At 39.9% G+C, this 27,245-nt stretch overlaps 1 protein-coding gene and 1 long non-coding RNA gene across 4 annotated transcripts in view; one reads left to right on the top strand and one right to left on the bottom strand.

The window, feature by feature from the left end:
- Positions 1-22,668, bottom strand: part of SPHKAP (SPHK1 interactor, AKAP domain containing) — a 157,602-nt gene extending 134,934 nt beyond the window's left edge. For all 3 annotated transcript variants that reach the window (XM_029933661.1, XM_029933663.1, XM_029933664.1), the window contains exon 1: positions 22,535-22,668. In XM_029933661.1, the coding sequence (XP_029789521.1) occupies positions 22,535-22,566 (32 nt within the window). In that variant the 5' untranslated portion in view covers positions 22,567-22,668. The remainder of the gene's footprint in view (positions 1-22,534) is intronic.
- Positions 9,529-18,611, top strand: LOC115287353. The gene is made up of 2 exons (XR_003906448.1): positions 9,529-9,604; positions 18,335-18,611. It is a non-coding gene; the product is annotated as an uncharacterized LOC115287353 (long non-coding RNA).
- Positions 22,669-27,245: the final 4,577 nt, after the last annotated feature.

The raw sequence follows: 27,245 nt of genomic DNA, 5'->3' as shown, positions 1-27,245 counted from the left end.
TAGGGAAGTGCTATTAGCCTATCATATTCATTGGACTGAGACTCGGCAGTTTAGAATTTGCTCAGAGTTACACGGTTAATTAAGTGACTCAATTTGAGACCCAAACCTAGATGAACAAGAGCCCTGGTCCGTGCCTGTTCCCAGGTGCCCTGCTGTCTTCACATAGTACCACTTGGCTTTGGTCACAAACTAACTTTCTTAAGAATTGTTTTTTTTCTTTTTAGGATGCTTACATTTTATGGTGGACTTTGAGCCCAGAGAAAACACTGCGTAGAAGGGGTAATGGTTCACAAGAGTGGGTGTCTCTGGCCACTGCACCAGGTTGAATGGCTGTGCCTATTGAGGGAAGAGGAGTGATTCAGCCACACACTGCCAGCCCCAGGCCTCCATGAAAGTGGAATAGAAAAACCACCTCCTGCTGTGATTTCAGGGATGAGGAAAGCCCTGCCTAACTAAAAATTCTGTCACCTGTCTAATCTTGAGTCCCTACTAGTACCTCAGAGCCATTTAAATAAAAAGAGGTAGCAGGGCAGGACCCCAAAAGGATGGGACACAGAAAGGGTAAAATTTGATGGTAAGAAAGAGATAATGTGCACTGCAGGTTGGAGCTTGGCTGAAGTGGTGCTGTTAACCAGAAAGCCTGCAAAGTCAGGGTCAAAACCTGAGAGCTGGGACTCAGGGGGCCCTTGGGATGCTGCAATGGATGAGGAGGCCCTGATTATGATGTGGCTGTGTGCATCCCCTGGACCCCACACCCCACAACCAACCTGGATTCCTGGGAGTGTCTCTTGGTAGACAACGCAGCGGAGAGGTTGGTAGGTGAGTTTGGTTCAACTACCCACATGGCTGATGGAGAGGACCAGACCCACAATAAAGGAGTTATAAACACCAGCAGATTTGGAGAGGAGGCAGGAGAGGAAAAGGGTGGAGAAAACAAAACAAAACAGAAGTTTTAGTATCATTCAAGGAAAAAGACACATTCAAGAAGGCTGTCTTTTTTTTTTCCTATTTTTTATTTATTTTTGAGAGACAGCACAAGCAGGGGAGGGTCAGAGAGAGAGGGAGACACAGAATCTGAAACAGGCTCCAGGCTCTGAGCTAGCTGTCAGCACAGAGCCCAACACGGGGCTTGAACCCACGAACCATGAGATCATGACCTGAGCCAAAGCCAGATGCTTAACCAACTGAGCCACCCAGGCGCCTCTCAAGCAGGTTGTCTTTAATAAACGAAAAAAAGTAGCCAGATGATGAGGTTGTAACAATTAAGAAAAAAAAAACAACTCTGAAAAGCTTTCAAAGATTGCATGTTTTCAGACAGCCTCTACCTGGTGTAATGTTCTTGATTTGTGTCTGTGATTGGGCTTCACATCTTTGATGCATCAAAAGGTCATTGAAGTCTTGTAGATAAGAATTTCAGAGCCTTCCAACCTAGTGTACAGGTACATATAGGGGAGGAGCACTTTATGCTTCTCAAGTTTAACATTTTAATATTAAGATTAATATTGGGGCACCTGGGTGGCTCAGTTGGTAAAGCAACCAACTCTTGATTTCAGCTCCGGTCATGATCTCATCATTTGTAGGATGGAGCCCCATGTCACACTCTGCAATAAACTTAAAAAGAATTAATATTTAGAGAAAAACAAGGCAACAGATTTTTATGGAAATTGAATGCCTTGTAATTAAGTTTTTATACCATTCTACTTGTAGGTACGCTCTAGTCCTAATGTATTACTTCAAATCTCAAAATACAGATATGTAGGAGCAAATGCCGTGAAATTATCTTTGCAACTCTATGACTGATAATTACAGGTACATGATTGGACTTCAAGACATTTTTACTGTGTGGATAAAGATGCTTGAGGAGACCATGGCAGTGAAACACCAGAGCTATCAAAGCAGGAGATCTCTGGTATGGGGGGCTGAGGTAGGCGACACCGAGGTCATACAAGAAGACCTCTGATCTATGTCATTCACTAAGCGTTATAATTTTCTCTGGAAAGGTCTTGTAGGCTTTCTTTAGATTTAGTCCTAAAATTCATATTTATTGATAGCACATACATTTCCTGTTTTAATTTCACTTTTTGTTTGTGGGCCATATGAAAAAATGTACTTTAGGTGTGTGCTTTGATTTATATCCATCAAACATGCTAAACTCATTGATTCATTCTGGTAAATTTATCTGCAGGCTTTTTTTTTAATTTTCTGTGCACACAATCAAATAAACCACAAATTCTAAGAGTTTGGGTTTCTTGTTTGCCATACGCTTGATTGATTTATTTGTTTGTTTCTCATTGTTACCTTCCTGCCTTGGCTAAGATCTGTAGTGAAATGTTGGATAGAGTAATGCAAAAATCCTTAAAATTACACCACTAATATTATGTTTGCTCTAAGTTTTTATTAAGGAAGTTCTTGTCTCTTTATATTTTTCTAGTGTTTTTATTTTATTAACATAAAAGAATGTTGCATTTTATCAAGTGTCTTTTTACATTTACTGATAAAAGTATACTGCTTTCTTCCTTTAGATTATTAATTTGATGAATTATAACTGATTTGTAATATTAAATCAATCTTGAATTCCAGAGATCGACTCAAGTTGATGACAATGTATTACCCTTTTTATATGTCGCTAATATTTTGGTTGGGAACTTCTTCTCTGTGATCATGAATGAGATTGACTGGGTTTCTTTTCTTCCCTTATTAGGTTTCTCCTGTTAGACCTATGAGTGAAACTTCAAAAACACATACTTGGCAAGGCCAAGTGTCTTGATTTTAGATTTGAAAAATATGGTCTCCATATATATATATATAGAGAGAGAGAGAGAACACAATCTCTTTCTTGAGAAGCAGGCATACTTTAAAGCAAGTTTACCTCTATTCCACACAATATATCACAATGCCCAGTGGGAGAAAACACAATATATGAGTTTATTGATAAACACTGAATCTTAAATTTTTATAAATTTATTAATAAATTCATTATAAAAATACATTGTCATTGTGTTGATAAATTTCATTTTGCAGGAAAAACTTCGGTAGGTGACTCACATACAAAATTCAGATGAGATTCATGGTATCTTTGTGACAGATCTAAATTGATTTTTCCACAAGGCATTTTCTCCCTAATGGATGTTGAATAGCACAATCCAATAGGTTAGAGATATAGGTAGAATGATCAAATTTTCTATTAAACTCCAGTTCAATTGAAAAAATAGCAACTTAAAAATAATCAGGTTTTAAAATGTGATACAAAAATAAAGGAAAGAATCAAACCTCTACTTTCTTTTTACAAGAGTTCACTCAAAAAAAAAAAAGTAAATGAGTGAACAAAAAAAAGGGATAGGCAAAATGCAGAATATCATATTAAGTCCCAAGCTACAATGCTTAAAATCACTGATCTTTCAAGAGAAAAATATAGCTGCATTTTCCACTTCCTGAGAATAGTATGTAAGACAGAGGAGCTTAGAACTTTCCCTAAGCTTTTATATTTAAGAGGAAAATTGAAGTTAAAAATAATGAAACTTTAATCTGAGCAGCCCTTTGGGTATTAGAATAATTGATATTACTGCCTAAATTCTATCTTTGCCAAATTTATAGATAAACTATTTTTATTTTTTATTTTTTTAATGTTTATTAATTTTTGAGACAGAGAAGGACTGAACACGAGTGGGGGGAAGGGCAGAAAGAGGGAGAAACAGGATCTGAAGCAGGCTCCAGGCTCTGAGCTGTCAGCACGGAGCCTGATGAGGGGCTCTAACCTACAAACCATTAGATCACGACCTGAGCCAAAGTCAGATTCTTAACCGACAATCCATTTACAAAGTTTATCATTTAAGCCATCTGAAAAGCATTTTTTTGTTCTTGTTTTTTTAATAGTATTGCAATGTTCCTCTTTTTTTGTGCAAACCATATTCTTAATAACAAATGCATTTCTGGTACCATGAGGCATTACCAAACTGTTCAACTGTATTTTTCATCCTGGTTAATCCCAATGATGGATGTATCATTGGCATAGTTTCTTATTACATCATTAAAACTACCTTGCCCCATCTTCTGCTTTCAGAAGGCGAAATCAAGGCCTAGAGCTGGGACCAGTTCTTTGTTGGAAGGTTCTCAATGAATCCTCCTGTCACTTATTCAGCAGTAGCTATTTCTGAGATAAAATTTGGCAGAGTAAGAATCCTTTGACTTCTAAAGGTGGACATGGGAGTAAAACAATCAGAACACAGATTATTAAATGGCTACAATCTATATGCAGCTACCATTAATGAGAACTTCAAGTATGATGTCACATATGAATCACAGCAGCCTACAAGAGTAGTCAATAAAAAGACCAGAAAATGAATATAAATATGTATTGCAGATTGTATAACTCCATAGATGCACAGATACTCAAGATTCAAGACACCTTGACTTATTCTTGGAAATCACACTTCATCCTTTCTAGCTGAAGCCATGCATGGAATTTTCCCGAGGTTGAGCTGATGAACGTGTTTCATCACTATTAGGACAATATAGCCATTGTCACAGCAGGTTGATACTGCTGCTTCATTAGACGGCACTGAGAAACAGGAACCAGGAGCAGTGAGTGAATCCAGCCCAGGAGATTATGCAAAGACTCTTCTAGGCTGCTCAGTGCCTTAAAACACTTACTCTTTTATTTACAAAGTGTTCCTAGTGCTAGAAACATATTTCTGAGACAAATCCTGTAATTTAAGATTTATGGCAAATTATAGTTGCGAACAGAAAATAAAACTTCTACACGGCCCAGCAAGGAGGGAAAGAAAGCGAAGCCCCCAAGTGTAAGAGCTGCTGTTAATTGTAGCTTAGAGAGGGAACGCAGCCGACCATCCAGCGTTTCAGCCTGTTTCTTTGCAAAGTGGAAATGAATGTGTCCTAGATAGGAGATCATCACAGTTGGAAAGGTCTTCCCTTGTGAAAGATTTAAGCTAAACTGTGCCAACTAAGAGAAGAAGTCTTTTTCTTTCGCCTTCAAGGCCTATCTTGAGATAAGATGAATATGTTTTATGTGCCTACACAGTGTCTACATTCTGATTTTTCAGAGGATATGACATGCATGTCTTAAATGTGGCTACATCCTGATTGTGATAGACTTACGAACAGCAATCCTAAGAAAGCTTTATTTATATCAGTGTTCTTGATGGGTACTGTAGGATTGCCCAACAGCTCAATTCTTTCCCACTGTAGATGGAATAAAGTTTACTCTCTCCGCCAAAATTACAAGTTTAAGGCTGACATCGAGACATAGCACAAGTTATATATCTCAGACCTTTTGGTCCATGTTTTAGAGTTAGCTCTGAGTTTCTCATTTTCTTAGGCACGATTTTCTAGAGACACACATTTTCCCCAAAATTCTCAATCAAAATAGTATTTCTTTCTAACAATGTGCTAAGTTCTAACAGCCACTTTGTGAGCAGAAAAAGTAGAATGGAACATAAGCTTTCCTAAGCAATCATAAAGCTAAGTAGAAATCTGCATGCACTCTTTTTTAATTCCTTCAATTAAAGGATTCTTTTTTTAATTCTGCTACTGAGCACTAAGCATTGTATGAAGTGCTCAATAAAATGAAAAGCCTTGCCTTCATGGTGTTTACATTGTATTGAAAGAGAGAAACACAGACGTAGAATATGTAAAAGAATAAGAAAAATAACACTTGAATATTACTCTTCTGAAGTGAATATTTTCATATAATTTGCTTAGTTTTCTCTGTATAAAAGTAATGAGAATTGGGGCAAGAGACATTAATATACAAGTTCAAGGTAGTTAAATAATTCAGACAAAATCACACAATGCATCAAAAAACACATCCCATCAGATCTGTCAAGTTTATGCCTTGGGATTTTTCCATTACAAAGCACTGTCGACACGGTGCCCAAAGTAAATTAAATGTCCCCAAAGAGTTGAATATTGAATATCATGAAAATAAAACCTCTGAATTATCTGAAACATTAGATATATATCTGAATATTTCAGGGTTCTCTACTCACAGGATCAGAGAAAGCAGGACTCGACAAGAATAGAATGAGGCAGCTGGGTAGTTAGCAATGGAACAACTGTTACTCTCTTTCTATTCATTTTTTTTTAATAGAAATTACTTTCAGAGGAATTCAGAATCTATTTGCCTCAATGCAGGTGTTTCTATTACTGTGGCCTATTAATACAACACTAAAGGAGGTATTATTTTGATGGAAAAGCAATGGAAAAAATGTTAAGGAGCAGTAGGTTTGTAAGGGGCAGGGTATCCCCTGCCCACAGGAACTATTGGAATTTGGATGAGTTGGACTCCTTTACTATTGCTAGGAAAGCCTTCTTTGGAGAGTCTTGAAAATAAACAGCCAGGCTGAAATATTTTTACCGATTATTTGGACATCTGCGGAGGGCCAGTAGTTGTTCTGTCTAGGTTGAATAATTATGATTCTTGAAAGTAAAGTTACCAAGAAAAACAAAGAACCGAAGTTTAAATAATGTTGCTATTCATTAAGCCACAGTTATTCACCTGCTGCAGAACGCACAAGACTGATGTGGAAATGCCAGGGGCAAAATAGCACACCAAGCTCAGTGGAGCGAATTAAGACTGACATGCTTGCAAGAAGTCAGGAATAATGCAGAGGAATGGACAACACACCCACGGACTCACTTCCTCCATGACTTTGCCCTAAAGCAAAGCAACAGGGAAACTCCAGCAATCATCTAGTGGATTTAATCAGTGCTGATGTTTGGTATTGATCCTCCATTGGAATGATTTCCTATTTATTGTACAAATTGTTCACTAACTCCCCTGTGGAGAGGTGGGTCCCTAGGTTGTAGGACCCCTACGTCTGAGCTCTTCACCACTGTTCCACTAACCAACTTAGACAGAGTCTGTGTTCCTAAAGATGATGTCAAAGTAAAAACTGTACCAGACAAAACTGGGTAGGCAAAGAAGACTTTATTCAGGGGTACTGCAAAGGGAGAGAGAGAGAGAGACCAGAATGCAGTCTAAACTCAACTCCACTAAAACAGAGTGGGAGAGTTTTTAAGAGCAGAAAGTGGGGGGTTGTGTTAATTGGGCTTACCTAGAGGAAAGGTAAACTTTCTCATATCTTCATGGCAGGAGATAGTTTTATAACTTGGAACAAAGATGTCTCCAGAAGGTAGTCTCTTCCCTTCCCACAGAAAGTGGGAGGTCGGAGATTGGGATGCTATCCCCTATGATGTTTACATTTCAAAGAGACTGTCTCCAGGTAATGGCATTCCAGGTAATGCCTACACAAAGACATTCCTGGGTTGTAAAACATGAAGAGAGGCTTTTCGAAGGATTTCTATCTCAAAGGGGCAGAGAAATCATTTGTAAGCACAAGTTTTCTAAAGAAAATGCTCTAAGGAAAGGAAGTCTGGACTGGAGTCTGGAATACGATGTCTAAAGTTTAGTCAGGCTGAGGGGAAGGTCAAGTCCATCTTTGTAGATGGACTGTGGGCGCTTCCCCTCCATCCTCATTTCTCACCACAGGGAACCATGCATTTTGCTTCTATGGCATCATCACTGTGGAAATAATTTCTGAAAACATGTGTCTTTAAAATCTCCCTCCAGGGACACCTGGGTGGCTCAGTCAGTTGAGCATCAGGCTTCGGCTCAGGTCCTGATCTCATGATTCATGGGTTCGAACCCCGCGTCAGGCTCTGTGCTGACAGCTAGCCCAGAGCCTGGGGCCTGCTTCAGATTCTGTACCTCCCTCTCTCTCTGACTATCCCATGCTTGTGCTATCTCCCTCCCGACTGATCTATTGTTTGTTGACTATGTCTGGGAATATGATCAGGTGCTGGGAGCCAATCTGTGATATCCAGTTGATTAGACCAGCGTCCAGGTAAGGGCTTTAATATGAAAACCTTCATCACCTTGAGGAAGGTAGAAATGAGGAGTAAGTTCAGCATGCTTTGGTGTTTTGAATGCATCTGCGACGTGATGCTGTCAGTGGAATTAGTGGGCTTGGAAACAGGAGGTGGGTAATGTCATATTAATCATGTCCCTGTTCTCTGTGATCATGACATTCAAATGTTCTCTAGTTAGAATTATGTGAACCTTCTGAATTACATGCTTTGATATATTTATTTGGTTAAGAGTAAACTTTTATATGCCAGTCAAAGACACTTTGGTGGAACAATGTTTTTTTTAATGTTATTTATTATTGAGACAGAGAGAGACAGAGCATGAGTAGGGGAGGGGCAGAGAGAGAGGGAGACACAGAATCTGAAACAGGCTCTGAGCTGTCAGCACAGAGCCCAATGTGGTGCTTGAACCAGGGACAATGTTTTTTAAGTGCACTCTTTGAATACACTCTAAATTTTCGTATGTTTGCGAGGTAATCAATGTTTGGATCCAGTGTCCTGGACTCAGTGCCCCTTTCCTTACATGGACTTTGCTAGTCTTCCATATGAGATATTAGCATCAACATTCTCTGCACGCACAGATAAACCTGGCTCAAGGAGTATCAGGTAAAATGTATATTTAATTTATTCATCTTCCTTGGCGCTTTTCATACACTCAATCTAAATGACTACATGTGCCTCAAAAACAGACCAATAATTGTGAGATATTCTGGAAACAGAAAGACTTCTATAATCTTAACTACAGTGGAGATTTCCAGACGATTGAATTTTTGAAATATTCAATTGCACCTGCACGGCTTCGTTAGATAATTGGTTTATCTACAGATAAAGCTTGTGAAAATGGAAAAGATTTTCAGCCATTCCCTGGAGAAAATCTGGTAAACCTAAAGTCGCTGGAACTTATCCCCTCTCCCCCAAATCAGGTGTCCTTGTTATTCAGTAGTCAGTCCCTGCAGTGTCAAGACTGTGTAAGAAAGCATGTGGACCAACCGGTGACTATCAGTCTCCAGTGAAGATGTCTTCCCACTTGAGTGTTTATCTCTGTCCGCTGCATCAACACCTTTGAAGGTTGTTTTGTGTTGATGATTTAAGAGGTTGTGCCTTTTATCTAAATAAAATGCTAATCAAATGAAAGAAACCTTGCCAAGATGTGGAGATTCAGACGCAAGAAGAAAATGATGTTGGAGAGCTCTTTCTCACATGTCAAGCCATCTCCAAATGAGCGTCTGGCAGAGTGAGATCAATTAATTTTGGAAGAGAAAAATCAATGAGGGTGATGATGTGACAGCTATTTTCACAAGATTGACTTGAGAACCAAAGAATTAAAGGAGCACCAACAAAATTGATGAGGCCACCGAATATAGAACAAACACTGTTTATGATATTGGGACCAAAAGTGCCATGGGAAAAGCCATTTTGAAGGTGACTTTATGATCTTCCAATCCAGTCAACACCGAATCAATTATGTGTTGTTTACATAATTCACATCTACTTTCTTCTTTTTAAAATATTGATAAAATGAATGAATTGTCCTAAATTACGTGACTTTTAAGCATAAAATTTCCAATCAAGTGTATCAATTGCATTTGCTATTTAGTGGTGTTTACTCTTTTTTGTAGTGAATTTACGGCATGTGCCCTTTTCCAGGTTCCAGTCATTCTTACATGATGAAGGGGATATGCAGGTCACTGGGTTTCATTCTCTCCTCTCAAGTACGCAAGTAAGTCTTCCCTGCTATTTTCTTCCATGCTCCCAACCACCATACCAGCCTCATGTAATATAGAAGGTTAAAAATTGGATTAGGTCTTCACCTTTTCTGCCTCCCTCTTTATGCCTTATCCATCCTATGCAAAATATCCTAGACCCAATGGAAAAACAGAAAAATGCCATCATTAATATTTTGTTGAGATGCTTTCTCCTCCATGAAGGATGACTCTGATTTATATGGGCTGAGCTGATTAGGGCTGGATGACAGCTTCTCTGGATAACACGTTCTCTGGATACTGAAGTGCCCTCTTGGACACTTTTTAAATGGTGATTCATATGATAAAACTGCAGCTCATTTTCTAAATGGCAAGGTTCCTATGAAGTCACCACACTTTTTTTTTTTTTTTTTGCCTTTGAAAGAAAGGAAAACTGATGGTTTAGCAGAATTCTAGGTCAGATCACTGACCTGTTGATAATTAGACAGGTGAAGTGTACACACCTATTTAATTGCTATTTTGAAGCACCATTAATTCGTTCAGAAAAAAAGTAGAAATTAAAAGTGTTCAGGTTATACTGAGTGCATGAGTCAGCAATGAGCACATTATGTGCCTCCAAGATTTCACACAGAAGAAAATGACTTCAACTGATCCTTTATTTTTTACCTGAATTTTATTTTTGGTTTAAATTACTGTGATACGTTATTTGTCTGCATAAACTAAGTGGGAGAACTGGCTACTCAAACTGCAAATGAATGAATAAATCTATTCATAGGCATTATCTATCAAAAGTTACTTATTGCATTCTTATTACGTTCTTATTATGTTAAAAATTATAGATCTTTAGAACCAAAGCAATTAAGTGTGTTGTCTAACTTATGTTAATATTAAAGTATAAAGAGAGAAAAATCATCAATTCTCTTTATATCTTTGGAAGCAAATTCAAATATTTTAAAATTCCTCTTTTATTTAATGCATTTTAACACCTAGCCAAAGTATGTTAAAATATAAAATTTACAAACTAAAAGGGGCACTTGTAGGCACTAATACTTGAGACAAACTGATATTCTATACATATGTATATATTTTTAAAATGTATGCATAACACCATGGGGTTTTTTTAAAAAAAGTAAGCTTATTTACTTATTTTGAAAGACTGTGAAAGGGGTTGGGGCAGAGAGAGAGGGAGAGAGAGAATCCAAGCAGGCTCCACACTGTCAGTGAGGAGCCTGCCACAGGGCTCTTTCTCATGAACCGTGAGATCATGACCCAAGCTGAAACCAATAGTCAGATGCTTAACCGACTGAGCCACCCACATGCCCCTCATCGTGTTTAATAAATAATTAAAAATTACATCTCACAAAGCTTTAGCATTCTATTTTATTATATATTTATTGAAGCAGTTGGCTTTACTTTAATCTTAATAATCTAATAATCATTTTAAAGAAACTGCTTCTAACTTTTCAGATACAATCAGGCTATCATCAAAGAAAGTCTAATTAAATACAAATACACCATTATTTATATGAGTTTCAATTTGACACAGATCGATTTAATTCCTCCAACACACAGGGAAATTATTCTTTTGCAATGCTTGTAAATAAAATGATTCATTGTGTGAATGATTTAATGATGGATATTACTAAGAATTTGTAACAGCTAACAAAAGATACATATAATCAAATGGAAAAACAGAGGTTAAAACCCAAGGTTAAAGATAATAGAAATTATAACAAAAGGTCAGTATCATCATTAAAAACAATCCAGATATTCAGCCAATAAACTCCTATGTGGTTGTTACAATTGAACTTAGAATTTGTTTTGGGGATTTCTGGCAGCTGAACTGAAATGGAAACATGGGCAGTTATAAGAATATTATACTTCTGGAAGAGAAGTAAAGAAGGTATTTTGATGTGGGTGAGAGACAAGTTTTGCTGTGCTGGGAAAGGCCAAGAGCGTCTATGTTCTGACGCTTATTATTAACATTATTTTTAAAAATCCAATGGAATGGTAAGTATAGGAATCAAGAGCTCAAGGTTTTATTCTTGGCCCTATCTCCAAATTTTGGTATGTTTTGAGTAATTAATTCAACTCTTCATGACTTCAATTTCTTTATCTCTAAAGGTAGGGAATTTAGCAAAATGACCTTTACTGAAGTTCTTGGTAGCTCTAAAATCCCATCATCAATGGGTTCCCAATTCTCTGGCATGGAAAAAAAAATCATTTGATCTTTTCAAAAGACAAATTTTATGGGTAAATTTCATTTTTAAAAGTTTATTTTTAAATAAATAAATAAATAAAAGTTTATTTTTAAATGTTATTAATTTTGAGGCATGCAGAGAGAGTGAGCAAGCATGGGGGAGAGCCAGAGAGAGAGGAAGAAAGAGAATCTCAAGAGAATCTCACATACCTTGAGATCATGACTTGGGCCAAAATCAAGAGTTGGACGCTTAGCCAACTGAGCCACCCAGGCACCCTATCAATAAATTTCTTATTAGGGAGAAATTGTTTTAAGACGTTGTTTTTAATAAATTGTTGAAAGAAGTCACGGATCATCTGTCGATCATGTCAGTCAAATAAGAGAACTGATCAGTTTTGTTAGCCTGAGAGAGGTCACTCAGGAAATGAAACAAAAAACCGGAGTCAGCATGTGCTGGGTGGGTACTACTTCCTAACGTGTCTCTTTCCATTGGCAATGCCACCTGCCCCCACGGTGACCTACAAGGAGAGCAGGAACTCAGTCTTGCTCAACTCCAGAATCTTGACAGTGTCAGGAGTGAGTGTCTACTCAACGACTGCTGCCTAATGTCCGACCCTCCAGTCCTCCTCTTCTCCTGTTGACATGCTACCAGAATCACTGGGCAGCATTAGAAGCATCTCATGTGAAGTTTGAGGTCTAATGTCTTGCTTATCTTGAACACTGTGTGAAGCCAAAATGACCTTTGTGAAATCCCTTAAGAGGTTTATAAATCATGGCATGTTGAATTTTGTGAAAAAGTCTTATAAAGTTACTTGTGTGTATGTATCCACTATATAGAAATGCATAATATTAACAAAATATAAGAGAAATATAAGCCTACCATGTTTTAATATTTGTTTATTTTATTTTTGTGAGAGAGAGAGAGAGAGACAGAGCATGAGCAGGGGAGGAGCAAAGAGAGAGGGAGACAGAATTCAAAGCAGGCTCCAGGCTGTGAGCTGTCAGCACAGAGCCCAAGGTGGGGCTCAAACTCATGAACTGCAAGATCATGACCAGGGCCGAAGTCAGACGCTTAACCAACTGAGCCACCCAGGCATCCCAAGCCTTCCATGCTTTTAATAATGAGAGACAGAGAGATGAAAAAATTAAAAAAGGAAAATGAATACATAGCATTGAATTTGCATGAGTTCAAGGTGCTCGTGGTATGCTATTATATCCCTAATAGTAGCAGCTCTGTGGGACTGTGAAATGGGCAAGGTGTGAACTGCTATCAGTCAGGATGAGTGTGATTTCCAGTTCACATTCCATGTCTTCAGGAGGTGAGACCTACAGGCTGCAGTATTCATTGCTATTGTGTGAAGCTGGAGAAGTGAAGCGAATCATACGTGGCCTCTTGAACACTTTCACTTGGAAGAGACCTGCCCCTTCGGCACACTTTGCATTGACCCAAGCAAGTCACATGGCCATACCTTATACCCAGGAGATGAGCAAGTGTAACCCTTCCCTATGCTTAGAAACACGGCTGGAAATATTTGCTAAATCGCTTTAATGACCATTGCAACAAAGAGATGTGCCACAGAGTGAATTCTGAAAGGTCTCCAGGTCCACTTTAATCTGGTCTTATGTTCTTAAATAAACTTCGGGACCTGGGTCAGTGTGTCAGCTCAGCTACGTGAATGACTCACATATCACAGAAGAGAAACAAATCATCCTGTCACTTTTCCCCTTTATTTAAGAAGGAAGGAGAAGACAGGCACCTGGGTAGCTCAGTCAGTTGAGAATTTGACTCTTGATTTCAGCTCAGGTCATGATCTTACAGTTGTGGGATGGAGTCTCGAGTCAGTCTTCCTGCTGAGCACAGAGCCTGCTTGGAATTCTCTCTCTCTCTTTCCCTTTGCCCCTCTCTTCTGCTTGTGTGCATTCCCCCTCTCTAAAATAAAATTTAAAAAAAAGAAAGAAGAAGGGGAGAGAAAGGGAAAGAAGGCATTCCTCATAGAACCTCAAGTGGTCTTTCAGAGCCAGCATGATGAACATTTTAGTTAAATTATGGCTACTTGAGGCACCTGGGTGGCTCAGTCGGTTGAGTGTCCGACTTTGACTCAGGTCATGATCTCACCATTTATGAGTTTGAACCCTGTGTTGGGCTCTGTGCTGACAATTCAGAGCCCGGAGTCTGCTTCCAATTCTGTGTCTTCCTCTCTTCTCCTCCTCTGCTCATACTCTGTCTCTCTCTCTCTCTCTCTCTCTCTTAAAAATAAATAAAACATTTAAGAAATTGTTTTAAACTGTGGCTGCTCTAAGAAGTTCTGTTAACTATTTCAATAATTTGGCCATGTGCTATGTATTTTAAATTGAAGGAACAAAAAAAACCCCACAGTAGTCTGTATATTACTGTTTTTAGAGAGGAATTCTTTCAAACCATTTGTCCAAATATGTCACCTCTTTTTCACGCAGAATGTGGCCTGGTGCACAAGTAGAGCTTTCAGTGTCTGGATTCTTACACCTCTTTGTGAAGAGACCCAAACTTTCTAATTCATGTGCTTGACTCCACTGGCTGTCATGTTCTGGGTTTGCACTGCTTTCTCCTGCTTCTGTCAAATCTCTTACAGCATCCACCTGTCTTCACAGCTGCTTTTGACTTAGAGATCATGTTTTGATAAAGATTGAATCAAAAGACATTTAGGAAAAAAATGGCATGTTGAAATTATATACTAAACTCATCAAGGGCAAGAACCATTTCTTATGCAACATTATACATGCTTTGATAACTTTCTTAGAATAAAAGTTGGAAAATACCTGAAATAAATGAAACTATATGTGGCATGAGTAAGTTATAGCAGGTCTCCAGAGTGGAGATGTACATGTTTTGAAACCAAGAAGGGCAGTGATGTAGTGAGGCAACATCTAAAACACTGGAATTTGAAAAGCAGGGTTTAGATTCTGACTCTGTCACTCACTAGTTTAATGATCTTGGGCAAGTCATTTAACCTCGCTGAGTCTAAATTGCTTCATCTTTAAAATAAGAATAAAATAATTGCACTGACTTCCGGTTTCCACTCGGGAAAACTCTATTACCCTACACAAGATATCTCGCTTTTAATTTAAAAATTATAAGTCATGTGAAAAGGCAGGGGGAATAAAGTCACTTCCAAGGACAAAGCAACCAATAGAACCAGACTTTACTATGTCACAGATGTGCAGCTATCTGGCAAAAAATTCAAAATAATGATTATTAGGTTAATGGCTCTGGTGAAATAGGTATAATGCAAGCTTACATGAGTAATTTTTGCAAAGAGGTGGAATTATAGGAAAATTCAAATGAAAATGTTAGAAATGCAAACCACTATATCTGAATGAAGAATTCCTCTAATAATTTCTTCAGTAGAATCAACTCAGCTGAGTAAAGAGTCAATGGACTTGAAGCAGGTCAATACAAATACTTCAACTATAACAAAAGGAGAACTAGCTAACTGACTAACAAATCAAACCAGAAGAGAGTACCTAAAGAGATGTATCCTGATATATGTATGGTTGGAATTCTGGAAGGAAAAGGGCAAATGAGAACCGGCTAGGAAACACAGTAAGAGATCACAGATTTATTTTTTCAGAATTAATAACAGACACCAAACCACAGATCAAAGAAGCTCAGAGAACATCATGTGGAATAGATGCAATACACACGTATGTGTGCGCACACGCACACACCCACACGCGCACACACGCGCGCACACACATGTACACACACGCACACACCCACATGCACACACACGCGCGCACACACATGCACACACACGCACGCGCACGCGCGCGCACACACACACACCTTGGCATATCACATTCAGACTGCTCTACATAAAGATTAAAAAGAAAATTTTAAAGCCAGGCAGGAAAAAAGAAAAGACATGAAGCATAGAAAGGAGCAAAAACACGAATGAGAACAGTTTCTTAGCACAAACCATAAAGCTGAAAGACGATGAAGTGTCATCTTTAAGACAATGAAAGAAAAAATATGTTGCCAACCCAGAAAGCTATACCTAAAGTAAAAGAAAAATTGACACTTTCTCAGGCAAACAAAAACTAAGAAAAGTCATTGCCAGGAGACATGCCTTATAGGAAACGTTAAACGAAGTTCTTTGGACAGAAAAAAAAAAGTAAAATTAGACAGCAGCATGCCTCTCCACAGATGAAGTGTCAGAAATGAAATAAATGAGCATAAAATAAAATTTATTTGTTCTTACTTCTAATTGCTCTAATAGATATCTGACTTTGTAAAGCAAACATGGTAGTAATAAATAATGTTTATAGCATACAAAAAAACCCAAAATATATGACAATAGCATGAAGGATCAAAGAAGAGAATTTGAATTCTTGTATATGTAAAAAACTCACTGGATATGAAGTGTTTATTATAATTTGGGGATAAATACTAAGTAATAATACATATATTCTAAACCATAGGGCAATCACTAATTTTTAAAAAGAAACATAAATAATAAATCAATAAAGAAGATAAAATAGAATCATTAAAGAATTCTCAACCCAAAAGAAGGCAGAAAAGAGAAGCAAAGAACAAATAGATAACACAAATAGAAAATAACTAGTTAGTTGGTGAATTTTAATCCAGACTTTCTAGAATCATAATAGATGAATAGTCTAAACATACTAATTAAAAGGGTGTTATATGGAAACCAATTTGACAATAAACTATTACAAAAAATAAAATTAAAAAAGTAAAAGAGATTATCAGATAGGATTTTTTAAGTAGTTTTTTTTAATGTTTTATTTATTTTTGAGAGAGAGAGAGACAGCGTGGGCAGGGGAGGGGCAGAGAGAGGGAGACACAGAATCCAGAGCAGGCTCCAGGCTCTGAACTAGCTGTCAGCACAGAGCCTGATGTGGGACTCGAACCCACTGATCCATGAGATTATGACCTGAGCTGAAGCCGAACACTTAATGGACTGTGCCACCCAGGCGGCCCAACAAACTATCTCCGTTCTTACAATGGTTGCCCCCAATGTGGATAACTTCTAACTACCAAGTGGTAGAACCAGGATATTAACTACTGTACAAAATTCTTTACAAAAAATAGGATTTTGGGGGCACCTGGGTGGCTCAGTTGGTTAAGCCTCCGACTTCGGCTCAGGTCAGATCTCACGTTCGTGGGTTCGAGCCCCGCATCAGGCTCTGTGCTGACAGCTAGCTCAGAGGCCTGGAGCATGCTTCCGGTTCTGTGTCTCCTCTCTCTGCCCCTCCCCCTCTCATGCTCTGTCTCTCTCTGTATCAAAAATAAATAAAACATTTCAAAAAATAGGATTTTGTTATCTGTGAGCATTATGCTGCTCTCCCTTTGAGAAGGCATTAAAAATAAGCCAACCCAGGGCACTTGGGTGGCTCAATTGGTTAAGCATTCAACTTTGATTTCAGCTCAGGTCATGATCTTGGTTTCATGGGATCAAGCCCCACATCAGGCTCTGTGCTGACATCTAGGAGTCTGCTTGGGATTCTCTCTCTCCCTCTCTCTCTCAGCACCCCACCCCTCAAAATAGATAAACACTTTTTAAGTTAAAAATGAGCCAGTCCATTCTCTAAGCTGGGCTTTCTTTTGGATGGATGAATATTGCTTCAGTTCCTTTATTTTTTTAAGTTTTTAAAAATTTTAATGTTTTTTATTTATTTTTGAGAGACAGACAGAGACAGTGTGAGCAGGGGAGGCTCAGAGAGAGAGGGAGACACAGAATCTGAAGCAGGCTCCAGGCTCTGAGCTAGCTGTCAGCACAGAGCCTGATGCGGGGCTCGAACCCACGAACTGTGAGACCATGACCTGAGCCGAAGTCAGATGCTTAACCGACTGAGCCACCCTGGTGCCCCCAGTTCCTTTAAGTACCTTAACTTCATCTGTCAAGTTCAGGAGAATGAGATATTCCTGCATCTCATGCCCAACTGAAGTCATTGCTTCACTAAGGTCTGTAACACTAGGGGTTAGAAATAAGAGAGACTCAGAAGAGCAGAATACTAAAGGTCTACGTCATTACCTCCAGGAGAAGCCAGAGGAGTCACAGGTGAAGGAGCTTGCCTAGTCACAGCACAGAATGAGACTAACCACCGGGTCTCCTGCCATTAAATACAGCACTTGTCTTCTTTCTCCCTTTGCAAGTCCCTCTAGCTGTTACTCTCTTGCACAGAGTAAAACCCCACTAAAATGCGGAGTCCTAGACAAAGGCAACCCCTTGTGAATGAGACAAGTTCTAACAGTTCATTTAAAAACTCATTATTTCAAAAAATAAATAAATAAAATTAAAACCGATTATTTCATATCAGATATATATTTTATACTAAAGGAATCACATGGAGAGATACCAGGGGCCCCTAAAAGTGTCCGCATGTGAAATGGGGTGTTATTGGTGGACTTCTAGACTCTTTATGTTGTTTCTATGGTAAATTGCCTTGAAAGTTTCTGTCTCTTCTCCGGATCCCTATTACCCTGCAGCAATGTGACTCTGAGTCCTCAGCACCAGGACTGACCAATTCCCACTTTCTCTCTCTGTAGGAAATAGCACCTCTTGGGTCACACTTCCTTGAAAATTCTGAGAATATGGTCACATCTACACACTGCTCTTGAAGAGAACGTGACTTCCAAGATGGCCTTCAGTTTACACCTAGTTTAAGACAGTATCTGTTATTTGTCCTTGTTAGAAGTGATGGATTAGTCTTTTCCGAGAGATTCAGATAGACAAGACACAGAAATGTAATGTACTATTGATTTTTCTTTTTTTATGAATTCAAAAACAGATAACCTTTCAATAAAAACTTGATGGAAGACCATAGTCTGATTTACAGTATTACATTGCTTGCTAAATTAAAAAGGAAATCTAGTTGTTTTCTTTAGAACTAGCATTCTGAGAGAAAAGCTTTGAAATTCTGAGGGGCTGTAGTGAAATGCTGCTGGGTTCAACTTAGGTTTGGTTAAAATACACTCACGGGAAATCTAAAAAAAATAGGTTATCTTTTCAAAAGTTGGTCTTTGTTTGACAAGTTACTCAAAGTGTCATATAAAGGCATTGCTGAAATAGAATCCAGTAAGCCAAACAAAACAAAATAACAAAATAAAACAGTATAAAAAAGTGATTTTGGAAATGAAATTGTCCCTTCCTTAAACTTCAAATTCAACCTGAGATATGATCAAGGTGACAAATTATTTCTGTTGGCAAAAATGGTATTTTCAGTATTTGTTCGCTTTAAAAGATGCTCTTGCTTTTCGGCGGCCCCCATATGTTCTAATGATATCAGTGTTGGTCAAAACCATGCATCACAATCCTTTTCCTCCATTTGAAAAAAAGGTATGGATTTATAATCAATACAAGAAAGAAATTGAACCCGAAGTCAGAAGAACTCTGTGGATGACCCAGTTCTGCTACACACTAGTGCGTGGCTTTTTAAATCTAATTATTTCCTTTATTTAATATCCTTTTCCTTCAAATTTTTCAACTAGGAAGTGGGGATAATTATATCTGCCATATTCACTCACAGGAATGTGACCGATCGAACAATTTCATACATAAGTTAACCCTTCATAAAATATAAACCTTCGTTTACACACACTAGTTACCAACGTAAGTGAGACTGTGCTTCCTTCTGTCACCAGGAGTAACTGAATTGTAGTGCGAGGCACCACGGTGTGGAACACATTGGGTGAGAGTCCTTGGGTTCTTTTTTATTTTCATAATACTTAGTTTTGCCGTCTTAGCAAATCAGATAAACTTTTTGTGAAATAAATGACTATCTTAAAAACTTTCAGCTCTCAGTTATTTTTTTGTTTTGTTTTATGTTTTTCTTTGAACTAGACAATGAGTCAGGGTACATGTGGGTTCTGGATCTAGAATACAGCTAACATGGGCGCGAACAGTTCAGCTGTCCACAGCTCAGCCCTATTATTGGAGACACATTCCAGCTTCGATAGCCAGTGCTGTAAAGAAATCTGTAAGGTGGTCCACAGGATATACTGTACATTTAAAAATGAAAATATTCATATTAAGAACTCATTGCAGCTTTCACAGAGGTAAGATAATGTAGTATAGCAATGCGAAGAAGCATAAAACAATTCCTTTAAAAAAACATGCTTCAAAGTATCTAAAGTGTATGAATCAAATCCAATTTTTAGATCAATCTTCCCACAACACTGCTTGAATAAAATTTCATTTATTCCTTTGATTCACTGAAACATTTCAGAAAACGTAAAAGCCAACACACCAAAAAAACTCATAATTAACTCAATGTATAGCTAAATCATTTGTCTTTCTTGTCCAATTGCTAAACAAAATATCTTCAACTGCATTATAATTGTATAATTTATAGTAACAGTGATATATAATCACTCAATTTATTAAACACCGAAATCATTTCATATCGAGACAGCACACACATTGATTGACCACAATTTGATTTTTTCCTGACCATTGCCCGTTTCTTGAAAAAGCCTGTGTAGAGAATTTCCAGTGATACATTCTTTACATTCAAAGTTTTGTGGACAAGTGGTATGAATAATACAGTATTTCCATATACTGTTTTGTAATTCTAGTTTCCTTTTTGTATATCAATGTATCTCAGTGGGCCCCAATTAAATATGATAGAAAGTAAATTATGTTTCTTATATTCAGTGAAATAGAGGCTCAAGTTAGTAATCTATTACAGTCAACTGAATACCTTCTAGATGAGTAAGGATGCTAATAAAACAGCTGAATTACTACAGTGATTTGAGGAACTGTGATATGTCTTGGTGAATGAACAAAAATACTCAAATTTAAATTCAAAATTAAATTTGCTGCAGCTGATATTAAATAGATATTAATATTTTTATAGGCTACTGCAAGACAGAGAGCAATATCACTGCCTTTGGTCTGCTCTGTATAAGGTCATTTTTTTTTTTTACAATACTGCAACAGAAATACTGTTAAGGAACCATTGGCAGAATGAAATTTTAATATTTCAGAAAATGTCCCAGCTTTTGAATAGGAATATAATCCTGATTCAGGCACAGTTCTATTTATCGATCTGCAAACCTGGATTTAAGGCCATCTATCTCCTATCAGTTGTGTCTCTGTTGGAATGTAAGAATCACATAGTTTACCAATTCAATTCTCATGATCTTAGGTAGTGGGATAGGTGGTGTAGAAAGTGAATCCCCAGTTGGCTTCACTTTCAAATGCCTCACACTTTTACCTAAAAATCGGTAGCAATGTGCAATGAGCATACACACACACACACACACACACACACACACACACATATATCTTCCTGCGGTCTTACTGTCCTTTTCATGCATTAAGGCAGAATGAAAAGACTTCATGGTAGTTTGACCGGGTTTGTCCCTAGGGCTAGAGATTTTTTCACTTGACAGCAGCTTCAGGCCAGGCATAGAAGCCACGGTGGGCCTTTTGCGACCCCTTCGCTACCCCCACAGAGAAGGGATGCTTAAGGAGAAAATTGCCTGTGGAGCTGGGGAAGCTCGATTTCATTACCGAATACAAATTCTTAAGTCTCTAGATGGCAGCCTTCAACGCGCTTGAAGAGCGGTCTCGGTCCTCGGCCACCCCCACTCCACTCTCCTCCCCATCTAGGCCGCCTGGCAAAGTAGTACCGGCTACAGGCGGTGCCCTCGCCCGTGAACATTGGGTTTCGCTGCTCTCCACGAACGCGAGCGGAAAAATGTTCATTCCTGGGCCTGATCATCTTGGCTGAAACTGCCTAGATGTGGGCTTGTGGGGAAAGGGGGAGTCGGGAATGACAAGATGAGCGACACCAATAAACCCCTCTCCTGGGAGAGGTGGGGCTGTGCGGGCAGCAGTGAGACCCCCGCACCCTCCTCCCGGAGCTGCAGCTGGGGGCGCACGCTCCGCAATCTGCGCCAAGAGCGCAAAAGCCACCTGTTCAGCTCGGAAAACAGCGGCGCTACGCCCTCAATTTACTCCTAAGGATTTATGGAGGGAAGGGGGGTGAAATAGAATCTCAGCTTCTCAAATTCGCAAAGGACTGAGTCTGAGGGAGCGCGGAACAGGGGCAAAGGGAGAGGAGACTGGAAGAGACGCCTACCAGGAAACACGCTGCTCCCACCTGGCAGAGTCCGCGCGGCGTCCCCGATCCACCCCGTGGGGGGACCCCAGGCTGGCGTGGAGGCCGGGGACGCGCTCGGCCAGCACAGACTGGTCTGGGATGTGGAGGGGGGGGGGGCGCTGTCGGCGGGTTGGACTGGAGCGGACCGGCTCTTACCGTCCCAGGTCTCCGTGGGGCGCAGCCTAAGTGTCATCGCGGGTTGGGGGCAATCCCCACTTTCCCTCCGCACCCTCTCGCCACTCCGGCCACCCCGGACTCACGCCCAGATCGCAATGCACGGGGATGGGGTACTTTGCCCTAGTCTTGCTCCTCCTCGTCTCATCCCTACCTAAGAGCCCGTCCCCCCACAAGGCGCGAAACCCGCACAGGCTGTGCCCACGGAAAGTCTGGCCGACCCCAGAGGCCGGCCCGGGCTGTCCCCCGACCCCGAGCCCGCCCGGAGCGCAGGCCGCACTCAGCTCCGCGCCTGGTGGGGTGCATAGACGGGGGCCCACCCTCCTCCGGGAGCCCCTCGCTCTGCCGAGGCCGGACCTAGCGGAGCGCAGATCCTGGAGTCCCCGGAGCAAGTTCGGGAGCGACCCGGGGCGCACGACGGAATTCGAGGGCCACTGGGTGGGGCCCAGGGGGAAGCGGGTCTTACCTCGGTACGGAGAGCAGGGCGTTGCCATCCATGACCGCTGGGCGCTCGGGGAAGACGGGCGGAAAGCGCACGCCGAGGACGGAAGTCTGGCGCGCGGAGCCGGTGCCCGGAGCGCACGGACGGGCGCGCGCCGGGACAGAGGCGCGCAGGCTGGGACCGCGGTCCGAGACACGCTCCGCCCCGGCCGGGGAGCGCTGCGCGCCGCACCGCTGGGAGGCGTCCTCCCCGTCGCCCCTCCGATGCTGCTGGCTCGCCTGGCCGAAGCTCCAGCCCTTTGCCCTGCTCCACTGCAGCCCCGGTTCGGGGTGCCAGAGGCGCCCTCGGAGCTTTCCCTGCCTCTCCTGGAGCCCCGCAGAGGTGACTGTGAAAGAATTTCTCTCTCCCCGCCCTGCCGTCGCGTCTCCTCCCCTCTCCCTCTGGGGTGCAGCGGGTCTCAGCCCTGAAGTTTTCACCCACTTGCCCTCATTCGAGCTCTGCTGTTGGCAATGCCCACATTCCCCACTGGTCGCGCACCATTCCTTTGGCTGCGTCGCTAGATTTGATGTTATTTTTGGTGGCTTCTACCATGCAATCGTCTGATAAGTCAGAGCAATACTGTCCTTGATCTCCCAACTAGTTTTTCTTCACGTGGACTCTCCTTCCTGTTTTTGCTTCTCACAATTCTTCATCCAACTCATTTTGCTTAATTGTGACTCACTCACGTCTTGCCTGCTAGCAGCTTGTGTGTACATAGAGGTCTCAAAACCCATGGCAGTGGTCATCCATCAGAGGCCAGCACCCAGGCCCTGGAAGGAAGGACCGTCAGAGAAATAAATATCCAAGTGCCTGCTTCAGTCTCTCCTTGAGCAAAAACGACATTTGTTTTCAGAAAGATGTTGGTGGTAACAAATGACTGTTGAGAGGGTACTGTTGACTCTCATCCTTTTTCATTACATATATATACTTTTTAAAGAAAATCATAGAGCTTCACAAGTGGGAAGACGGAGTGTGTGTATTTTGCCCTAATCTCCTGGGAAGGGCAACTAACAATTCTGGAGGCAGTTTAACAAGACAGAACATTTGCAGATACTAATGGCTACGCTCTGGCAGAGCACACACACCCACACCCGCACCCGCACTCACAAACACATACATGCACACACACATCTTATAGTCCCATCTTACCTACACCATTAAAAGACAAGTGGGAAACCCAGATTCTCTTTGAGGCTCTAAGGAAGAATCCCAATTCCTCAGGCCAGCTGGTGTCAGGGAAGGCTGAGGAGGGAGCCAGGTAGTTGGGGCCATCCTGCCCCATCTTAGTGTCATTGAAGCCTGCATTTTCATACAGCACAGCAGTAATGATCCTGCCCCCCACCGCCCTTATGCACTGGGGGAGAATGGAGAATCCCGTCTTTCACCACCACCCAGAAGTAATGAGACCACCTGGGAAGCAATAACTAGGCATTCCTACCAGGCTAGTGAGGGAAGGTGAAGACTACTGAGAAGCCTGAACCCCATCCATACCTAGTAGCAAGGAGGACATCCTTCTTTCCCTCAGATGTCAAAGTCAAGAGGGGAACCTAAACTTATCCCTACCTAGGACTAATGAGGCACCTTCCTACCCAGTCAGTCCCTTTGCCCTGCAGGAGCAGCACCAAAAGAAGCCAACAAAAACAAGTTTTTAAATGGGATTCAGAGGGGTACCTGGGTGGCTCAGTCGGCTGGGCATCTGACTTCAGCCCAGGTCATGATCTCATAGACCATGGGTCCGAGTCCCATGTTGGGCTCTGTGCTGACAGCTCAGAGCCTGGAGCTTGCTTCAGATTCTGTGTCTCCCTTGCTCTCTGCCCCTCCCCTGCTTGTGCTCTGTCTCTCTCTGCCTCTCAAAAATAAATATTGTTTTAAAATAGTAAATAAATAAATGAATGGGATTTAGAGTCTCCTAGCATAATACCCCCAAGCAAGGACTGTGGTAGAAAATTACTAACATAGTAAGAACCAGGAAGACTCCAAACTGAATGAAAAAAAAAAAAAGTCAAGAGATGCCAACACTGAGATAACAGAGATGCTATAATTACCTGGCAAATAATTTAAAGTATCCATAATACAAATGTTTCAATGAGCAACTGCAAACACACTTGAAGTGAATGAGAAATTGAAAGACAGCCAAAAAATAAAATCTTAGCAAGCAAATAGAGTACATAAAGAAAAACCAAACATAAAATGCCAGTTTTAAGCCCTAGTATATTGATGATTACATTAAGTGTAAATGGTCTAAATACAATTCAAAGACAAAAATTGACACAGTTGAATAAAAACTTGTTTATAAGAAATAATTTTCAAATAGAACTATTTAAGAGGGTTGAATGAAAATGTGGAAAAATATATATCGTGCAAACATTATTCAAGAGAAAGCATGTGTGACTATAGTAACATTGAGTACAGTAGATGTTAAAACAAAGGAAATTGCCAGAGACAGAGAGGAAGATTATATAGTGATGAAAAAGTAAATCTACTAAGAAGGCATAGCAACCCTAAATATGTGCATACCAAACAACAGAGCTACAAAATACGTGAAGCAACAAAGTAATAGAACAGAATAGAGAAATAGACAAATCCACAATTATAGACTTCAACCACTCTTTCTCAACAACTGATAAATTAGACAGAAAATCATCAAGGATATAGGACTTAATGTACTCATAAACCAATAAGATCCAATGAAATTTAAAAAGCACTGCACATAAATATACCAGAATACACAGTTGTTAAAAGTGTGAAACAGAAGCCAAGATATACCAAAGCAAATCTCAACAAGTTTAATCAAATTGAAATCATACATGGTATGCTTCCCAACAACAATGGAATAGAAAAGAAATCAAGAACAGAAAAATAAAAGAAAAATAATCCAAACTTTGAAAATTAAACAACACACTTATAAATAATTCATAGTTCAAAGAAGAAGTCTCAAAAAAATTTAGGGGCTCCTGGGTAGCTCAGTAGGTTAAACACACAACTCTTAGTTTCAGCTCTGGTCATAATCTCATGGTTCATGAGACTGAGCCTCACGTTGGGCCATATATGCACTGACAGTGCAGAACCTGGCTGGGATTCTCTCTCTCTCTCACACACACAAAATAAACAAATAAACTTTAAAAATCATTTTAAAAAATCATAATGAATCCATTGAAGATACAAATCAAAATTTGTGGAAATAGTTAACCAGATGGAGAAATTTATCATATTCAATATACATATTAGAAAAGTGAAAAATTCCCAGATCAATAATCTAAGCTCCCTCCTCAAGCACTTAGCCAAAAATGAGCAGGATAAACCTTGATCAAGAAAAGGGATAGAAATAAAAAAGAATAGAAATCAATGAAATTGAAACAGGAAAACAATTTAAAAACTTATGAAAACAAAGAGATACATCTTTCAAAAGATCAATAAGATCATCAGACTTTTAGCTAGATGGACAAAAAAACCAAGAAGGTACAAATTACCAACATTAGTTGGTAGGGGGTCATCACGGATCTTGCAGTCATCAAAAGATAAATTAGAGAATACTGTGAACAGCTCTGCACACTTAAATTTGACACCTTAGGTGAAAAGGACCAATTTCTTAAAAAACACAAAGCCCTTGTTATGGGTTGAATTGTGTTCTCAAAAAAAAAAATATGTCGAAATCCTAAATCCCAGTACTTCAGAATGTGAATACATTGGGAAAAGAGCCTTTGCAGATCTCAGCAAGTTAAGATGAGGTCATTGGGGTGGGCCCTAATCCAATATGACAGATGTCCTTATAAAAATGGGAAATTTGGACACAAACACATAGAGGGAAGATGATATGAAGAGACACAGGGAAAAAGCCATGTGATGAGGGAAGCAGAGATTGGAATTATGCTTCTATAAACCAAGGGGTGTCTGGGTCTACCGGAAGCCAGCAGAAGATCGTTTTCCTCAAGTTTCAGAGGGAGCATGACTCCGCTGACACCTTAATTTTGGACTTCTAGTTTCCAGAAATGTGAGGCAATAAGTTTCTGTTCTAAGCCACTCAGTTAGTGACATTTTGTTATGGAAGCCTTAGGAAACTAACACAGTATCTAAATGGTCCCAATTTGAAACAAGTCATTTGAACAGCCCTATAACTATTAAGGACATTTGTAATAAAGGAAAACCTTTCCCAGAATACTTTCCAGACCCAGATGGTTTCACTGGAGAATTCTATGAATACTTAAAGAAAACAATAACACCAATTCAACATAATATCTTCCAGAAAATAGAAGTAACTATTTCCCAGTTTATTTTTTGAGGTCTGTATGCCTTGATAGCAAAACTAGAGAGACAGAAATAAGCTCCAGACTCTCTTTATTCATGAATACAGTTGCAAAAATCCTTACCAAGACACTAGCAAACATAATTCAGCAATATATACACAGAATTAAACACCCATGACTAACTGAAGATTATTTCAAGGATGTGAGAGTAGTTCAGTATTTGAAAATGTATATAAACCACCATGTTAACAGGTAGAAAGAAAATAAAATACATGATCACATCAATCAGTGCAGAAAATGTATTGAACAAAATTGAAGAGCCATTTATGACAAAGAGAACTCTTAGAAAAATAAGAATAGAGGAGAACTTCCTGAACTTGATTAAACACATCTACCAGAATCCTCTAGCTAACATTATACTTATATTCATGGTGAAAGCCTGAATTATTTCT

Source organism: Suricata suricatta, chromosome 3 (assembly GCF_006229205.1).
Source record: "Suricata suricatta isolate VVHF042 chromosome 3, meerkat_22Aug2017_6uvM2_HiC, whole genome shotgun sequence".
NCBI classification, from domain to species: domain Eukaryota; kingdom Metazoa; phylum Chordata; class Mammalia; order Carnivora; family Herpestidae; genus Suricata; species Suricata suricatta.
The sequence above is the reverse complement of the archived record's forward strand: the minus strand, read 5'-3'. Positions and strand labels throughout refer to the sequence as shown.